This window comes from Camelina sativa, chromosome 11 (genome assembly GCF_000633955.1).
Source record: "Camelina sativa cultivar DH55 chromosome 11, Cs, whole genome shotgun sequence".
NCBI lineage: Eukaryota > Viridiplantae > Streptophyta > Magnoliopsida > Brassicales > Brassicaceae > Camelina > Camelina sativa.
This window is the reverse complement of record NC_025695.1, coordinates 31937029-31944921: the sequence shown is the minus strand read 5'-3', so window position 1 is coordinate 31944921 and position 7893 is coordinate 31937029. Positions and strand designations below refer to the sequence as shown.

General features: G+C 36.3%; 1 protein-coding gene and 1 pseudogene across 1 annotated transcript in view; both read left to right on the top strand.

Annotated features, from left to right (window-relative positions):
• Nucleotides 1–3998, top strand: part of LOC104724901 (protein ROOT HAIR DEFECTIVE 3 homolog 2-like) — a gene marked incomplete in the record, with an annotated part of 12208 nt that extends 8210 nt beyond the window's left edge. Inside the window, 17 exon segments of the mRNA XM_019233068.1 lie at nt 170–235; nt 321–368; nt 452–514; nt 656–712; nt 808–966; nt 1049–1117; nt 1206–1297; nt 1383–1461; nt 1564–1729; nt 1860–1984; nt 2070–2332; nt 2416–2512; nt 2588–2758; nt 2986–3090; nt 3170–3264; nt 3369–3465; nt 3555–3998. Coding sequence (XP_019088613.1) covers nt 170–235; nt 321–368; nt 452–514; nt 656–712; nt 808–966; nt 1049–1117; nt 1206–1297; nt 1383–1461; nt 1564–1729; nt 1860–1984; nt 2070–2332; nt 2416–2512; nt 2588–2758; nt 2986–3090; nt 3170–3264; nt 3369–3465; nt 3555–3845 — 2043 coding nt within the window.
• Nucleotides 6249–7893, top strand: part of LOC104728561 — a 3142-nt pseudogene continuing 1497 nt past the window's right edge.

The following is a 7893-nucleotide window of genomic DNA, read 5'->3' as shown; positions in this document are numbered from 1 at the left end:
AATAATGAACTCCATAGGTGGTGCCATGACATTGGAAGGGAACAGGCTTCAAACAAACCATTACTGAAGACAGTTTTCCAGGTATCACTATCATGATGTGCTTGCTTGCATACGGAACGTTCATGTTCAACTAATAGATTCGATAACTTGGTCATTATTGCTTTCGTAGGTCATGATGCGATTGTTTAGCCCTCGAAAAACAACTCTTCTTTTTGTCATACGTGATAAAACAAGGGTACGGTTTTTGCAATTGAATATGATTCATTGATTCTTGATGCTGAAATTATATTTCTTAGATTGACATATGATTTTCTCCTTAGACTCCGCTAGAGAAGCTTGAACCTCTTTTAAGGGAAGATATTCAAAAGGTAACATGCAGTGTCTCTCTCAAATTCTTTCTTTTAAAGTTTTTCTTCTCTGAAGTTTGGATACTGGTTATGGTTTGTTGCAGATATGGGATTTAGTTCGCAAGCCTGAAGCCCACAAGACTACACCTCTAAGTGAATTCTTCAATGTAAGGATGTCATCTTCCCGCATGGATGATGCTTCATATGATGAATTCCAGTCTGATTACCGCTGTATTATTGCTAAATTGTTCATGAATATACCTGACTATCTTTTCCTTATTTGTGAATCGCACGATATATGCTTTCAGGTAAAGGTTGTTGCATTATCCAGCTATGAAGAGAAAGAAGAAAAGTTCAAGGAAGAGGTATTCTTCTGATATGTAAAATACTTCTCTTTTTGAACCATCAAAGTAAACCTAAGGCCGATTCCCTTGATTCACGCAAACTTCTAAATATGTAGGTTGCTGAGCTGAGGCAGAGATTTTTCAATTCCATTTCACCTGGGGGACTTGCTGGTGATAGACGTGGTGTCGTTCCTGCTTCAGGATTTTCTTTCAGCTCCCAGCAGATTTGGAAAGTGATAAAAGAGAATAGAGACTTGGACCTTCCTGCTCACAAGGTCTTCTATTCATCAAAATCTATGTGGTCAAATCTATGTAGTTTTGATATCTTGTAAACTAATGTTGTTTTGTTTTACGAAGGTGATGGTTGCCACTGTTCGGTGTGAAGAGATAGCCAATGAGAAGCTGCGCGACTTGGCAACCGATGAGGTTTGCTTCCGTGGCCTCCTTACCTACTTCAATTTTTTCTTACTGATTTAAATGTTTTGTGAGACATAATGGGGTAAAATTTATTTAGAGCTGGTTGGAGTTGCAAGAAGCCGTAGAAGGTGGTCTAGTTCCTGGTTTTGGCAAAAAGCTTAGCTCGATCCTTAAAAGATACTTCTCAGAGTAAGCTCTTCCTTTTGGTTCCTGAAGTATATAATTCTCGAGCCAAGCAAATTTGCCTAATCTTTTTTTGCTTACCCCTTATTAGATACGACGCAGAGGCAATATACTTCGAGGAAGGCGTACGAAAAGAAAAGCGTCTACAGCTTAAACTGAAAGCTTTGGATGTAAGGCTTCTTCCGTCTTTGGGTTTGCATTAAATAGTATTGTCTCTGGACCTGGTTATGATTATTGTATCTCTTATTTTCAACTTTTTTCTTAATTTCCAGTTCGTGTACTCTGCTTATGCTACCATGTTGGGCCATCTACGGTCCAATGCACTGGAATCCTTTAAGATCCGTTTAGAACAGTCTCTAAATCAAGGAGAAGGATTCGCAAAAGCTGTGCGGGACTCTCAACAGTCTTGTCTGCTTGTTTTTGACAAAGGATGTGAAGGTGAGAGCTCCTATTTCAGTTTGAGCTTAAAATGTAGTGCTTCCTTGTGAGAAACAAAATGTTTTGGCCAGAAAGACAATAGCATTTACATGGGAACACCACCTTTTATTAATTGTGTTCATCTCTTCAGATGCTGCGGTTGAACAAGCAACTTGGGATGCATCAAAAATCAAAGAGAAACTTTGTCGTGACATCGATTCTCACACTTCTTCTGCTCAGGATGCTAAACTATCTGAATTAATTGCCAACTATGAGGTTCGGCTTTGGTTTTCTCTTCATTTAATTTCTTAGATTTATAGGGTTCTTATTAAATATGTTTTTACTTATTGGTGGTTAACAGAAACGGCTATCTCAAGCACTTAGTGAACCTGTCGAGTCTTTGTTCGAAGCTGGCGGAAAGGATACATGGCCTTCCATAAGGAAGCTTCTCAAACGCGAGACTGAAACAGCTGTTACAGATTTTCTGGATGTGGTTACTGGTTTTGAGCTAAATCACGCTAGAATTGATACTATGGTTCAAAATCTAAGGGACTATTCTCAGAGCTTAGTGGAGAAAAAGGCAAGAGAAGAAGCGGCTAAAATTCTAATCAGAATGAAAGATAGGTAAGAAAAATATCAGAGTACACTCCTATTACTATCCTCTTTTTCAATTTTCTTTGCTTGATATTATTCCACACACATTTCAGATTCTCAACAGTCTTCAGTCATGACAAAGACTCAATGCCACGGGTCTGGACTGGAAAAGAGGATATTAGAGCAATCACAAAAGATGCTCGTGCAGAGGTAACTTCTCAATACTAATGGCGGATGGGGCTAAGTGATGTCATGAAACTCTCTTCATCTGTTGCTATCCTGCAGGCTTTAAGTCTTTTATCTGTGATGGCTGCAATACGTTTGGATGAAAGATCAGACGATATTGAGAGTACTCTTTTCTCTTCTCTCATGGATGGAACTGTTTCTGTTGCATCTTCTCACAACAGAAGCGTAGGAACTTCAACGGATCCACTTGCATCTAGCTCTTGGGAAGAGGTAAGCAGTCTAAGCAAGTGGTTTCTAGTATAATCTGATTGAAAAATGTGACAGTTATTAAGACATCATACTAAATTGAATACCAGATTAACCTAATTGGTCCACTTCTCCATAAATTCTTTATCTGTTCCACCAAAATTAGGACATATTTGGCATGTGTGGCTCATGGGATGCCACTTCCAGTTGTTGTCAAATGAGTTACCAATGTTATAATTTTGTGTGTGCAGGTTCCTCCAAAAAATATACTACTGACGCCAGTACAGTGTAAGTCACTGTGGAGACAGTTTAAATCTGAGACCGAGTATACTGTAACCCAAGCTATTTCGGCACAGGTGATTTTGCAAATCTACCTCAGAATTTGTGGCATAAACAGAATTTAGTCAATGATATGTTTTCATCTTTATTCTTCAGGAGGCTCACAAGCGAAATAACAACTGGCTTCCACCAGCTTGGGCGATTGTGTTGATGATTGTCCTTGGTTTTAATGAATTCATGATGCTTTTGAAGTAATATTAGTTTCCTTACATTCCTGTACTATTCTCATTCAAGATTCTACCTAAGTGTTTCAGCTATTTAAGATTCATTGGCATGTTTCATCTTATTGGAACAGGAATCCTTTGTATCTCTTGGGTTTCTTTGTGGCGTTTTTACTCTCCAAAGCCTTATGGGTGCAGCTTGACATTCCGGGGGAATTTCAACACGGCGCAGTAAGCTATTTGCTAAGCTTCCATTGTTCCTAACACAATTAGTTTTAGGAGATATTATCTTAACACAATGTTTCCTGCATCTATGCTAGCTTGCTGGAGTACTCTCTATCACGTCAAAGTTTCTTCCAACTGTTATGAATCTCCTAAGAAAGCTCGCGGAAGAAGCGCAAGGAAAAACAACTCAGGAAGCACCAGAATACTCAGCCTCCCAAAGCTACCGACAGCAATCTCCATCACATTCCATCTCAAGCACAGTATCTGAATCCGTCGCATCAAACGTATCAGCATCTGCTGGTGATGATGCTGAATACTCAAGCCCGGCACAGCTTCGGAGACGAAACACCAGCGATGTACAAGAATCAGAGATCTCTCAAATGTAAACTAACTTGGAAGTGACGATTTACCGTAGAACAAGCCATGTCAGTCCTGACAATGTTTTTCATAAAAATCGTACGATAGTTATATATGCAGATAGTGTCTTTGAGTTGAAATAATATTATCATGTTGAATAAAATGTTCTGGTTGAGGCTAGACTTCAAAAAATACAGATCTCTGAAAATTAGGGACATTAGTTTTGACTTTTGAGTAAGGTTTGTTGGTTTGGGAGAAATATGGATTTGTAACTTGGTAGTGTCTGGTATTTCCACACAAGTTTCCCCCGTCAATTTTTCCACAAAAGAAAGCTGTTTTTTTATGGAAAGAATAAAAAATTGTTTAAAAAATCACTTAAGTCTAATTTTAATGTATTTATTTTTTCAATTTTCAACTACATAAATTTATAAATTTATTTTCATATCCATGGTTATAAACGTATTTGGAGGACATTCAGGCAGATAAAGTGGAGTTCGCTTCTTTTTCTTTAGTTTATGTCCCGCGTTTTCAGAATCGTAAAGCGGATAATTTAGCGCGACGAGTTCGCACAGTCCCGCACTTAGTTACGTATGTAAACAATTTTCCTTGTATTGGCTTGTTTGAACCAATTTTATACTTTGTTGTAAAAAAAAAACATTTATATATTGTTTGTTTAAATTTAATGAAAAAATCTTTTTTTTTTTACAATTTAATATTCTTATTTTTTTAATAGATAGTTTTATATCATTTTTATTCTATAATATCATATTTATAATGTTATATGTTGTGACATCTAAACCACCTAAAATTGTCCACACCCTGACAAAATGTTTAGTGGTTAGGCGTTGTGTTACCACATACTTGCGGCCTTTTTTAAACATTAAAGAACATAGTTAAAAAGTTCGTTTTAAAGTTTATTTACAACTTAAATTGGAAAAATGGAATTTACGGAACATTTCTTGAAAAAACTGTCAAAAGTTCACAACATTAAAACGGAAGTAACAAAATGTTATATAAAAACAGAAATAGTAGTAATCTAATTCGTTTTTCTTTTTCCTTTGTTTGTTCTAAGTTTCTAACCCGATAGTTCGAGTTCAAACTGACGCATATGAAGCTGGACCACTGAGCGAAGACTTTGTTATCATACGGACAATCTCACACAAAACTCCAGTACATAAGAAGGGTTGAAAAAATAACAATTAAGATATATAAACTTAAAACTTCCAAGATTATAGGTTGGACCCTTTTCTAGTCGATACCATCTCTATCACCCATATAAATATCTCAACAATAAAGTATAATAGTATTTTTGAGATAGATTATTTTTTTTGGTAAAAATGTGTAAGTCGATTGTTAAATAACAAGTATAAAATGAATTCCTAATGAGTTTGTCAAATGAGAAACGGTTTCATTAAAAATTTAAAAGAGAGGTCTATATGAAAGACTCACACTAGTCACTAATCCTAAACAAAAGAACCAACCCGAATATACCAAACCAAAATTGATGTACTAACCGAATAGATATTATTAAATTTAGAAACCAAAACCGGATCATTATTAAACCAAGAATCGAATAGATATCCGAAAGATCCAAAATCTATTATATTCTTAAAATATTAATAATTTAGACTAAAAACTAAAAAAAATACCTAAATACCAAAAAATATCTGAAAGCCCAAACAAAAAAAACTCGAAAATTTAAGATATCGGTCTCGTATTCAAATCCTAGATTTAACCTTGATCTAATTTAGTATATATTTATATATTTTTTGTGAATGTGCATTGCAATTGCATAGCGTGGAAACAGGTCTTGAGAATAAATTGATAATATATAAGTAAACAACGACTATAGTATGAAAGCGTATGTTATGGTCATGCTTAATAATATAAACAACAATTTGGTCACTCTTATTAGAAAACATGGGGATGGGGATGGGGATGGTCCATATTTCGGTTATTTCGGATTTCGGATAATATTTGATATTTGATATCTTCTAGGTTTTCGGATAATATTTGATATTTGATATCTTCTAAGTATATAATATTTGATATCTTCTAGGTTTTCGGATATTTCGGTTAACCATTTAATTGTCGGTTCGGTTCGGTTCGGTTTCGGTTAGTTTGGATATAGATTTTTACTAACCATTCGGGTATTTGAAAAATTTCGGTTCGGTTCGGTTTGGTTTTTTTCGGTTCGGTTTCGGTCGGTTATTTGGTTATCGGTTATTTTGCCCAGCCCTAGGGATGGAGATGGGGATGGGGTTGCTTGTTTATTAATATGAACACTCCCATTTAGGAGAAGTGGGAGTGAAAAACAGAAACATGAATCGATCATAAACAAAGCAGCAAAAAGAATGCGCATAGAAAATTAAAGTACCTCCAACTATTCACCTTTTGGATTTGGACCATATCAAAACGGAAACGGCAAAAATATGGTCCAAGAGAAAGTATCTCCACCTCCTCCGCCCCCTCCACCTCCTCTACCTTTTGGGAATGGACGATATCAAAACCAAAACGGCAAAAACATGGACAAGGAAGAAGTAACTCCACCTCGACGAGCTCGAAATGGCAAAAAGATGGACAACGAAGAAGTAGCTACACCTAGACGAGCTCGAAATGGAAAAAAGATAGACAACAAAGAAGTAGCTCCACCTCGACGAGCTCATAAGGGAAACAACAAAAAGATGGAGAAAGAAGAAGTATCTTCATCTCCTCCACCTCTTGGAACTGGACGATATCATAACCAAAACGGCAAAAAGATGAACAAAAAAAAAGTACCTCTACCTTCTCGGCATCTTCAACTCAAAAAGAAAAACCACGAAAAGATGGACAAAGAAGAAGTATCTTCACCTCCTCACTTCCCTCTATTAATGAGAAAAAAAAACTCAAACACTCCCCCTCTCCCTAAAAAAAACCAAGATGTCCGGCGTTTCATCCAGCTTAGCCTCACACCCTCTGCCCTAGATTCGGTGGAAACACCAACTCTGGTTGTTTTTCATGTGGTGGTTATACAACTCTGGTTAATTATGAATCTTATTGCACCACATTTTTGTGTGGCTCCAACACGTCTGATCCTACGAAGTTCGGATCTATCGAATCTGATAAATGAACATGGTGTGGAAAAAGTATCCAATTCAATTGGTTCTATCGTTGCTCTATATGCAACTTTTGTTTAGATCTCCATTGCTCACAAACTATTCATGATGAGATCATGGCCAGCTCAACCAAAATACGTTCACAAAATTATGTTCATCAGTATTATAAAGCACTCAACTACTCAGCCTCAAACACAGTGGTTTGTTCACCTTTAAACGCTTTGATTAGTTTGATTGTATATATTTAATATGTTCCGTTCATTACAAGAAAGCTTCTTGTCAAACCCGATTCATATGTGTACTCTTACACTTTTTGTTTGGGTCGACAGTCCCTCGTACTCTTTTAGAATTAATAGCTCCGGTACACAATAGTAAATGTCAATGGACAAGGTCCAACCATATAACCTAACCGTATTAATTCTTACTTCTTAGGTAATTTTCTCTATATAAAAAACAAATGAAAAGCTTTCAGTTTACTCTTGTTGTTGATAACTAAAAGATGGCCACCACAAATCTCGTCGCCACAAGCAACGGGAGCTCTTATGAAGCTTTCATGAAGAGCAAGTTGATTCCAGTAATTGGAGACATTGGAGAAGACAATCTAGGGATCGAATCTGAAATAGCGGGCATGGTTAGTGATGAGATTGATGTCATTGTCAGTTGTGGTTGTAAAGGTCGTACAACATTCGACGACAGGTGTTTCCTCTGTTTCTTCTTGCTCGTTTTTTCATTTCGTGTAAATTATGACTGTAGTAATGGATGACTTTTCTTTTAATCCAAACAAACGGAAACAGATATGATTCTGCCCTAAATGTCAATGCTTTTGGACCTGATAGGCTCTTAAGCTTCGGAAAAGAATGCAAAAAATTGAAACTTTTCCTCCATTTTTCAATTGGTATGAGTTTTTAAATATTGTTTTGGCCGAGTATAAGGTTTCTGAAGAGAGCGTTATCAGAAACTTTTTTTTTTTTTTTTTTTTTTT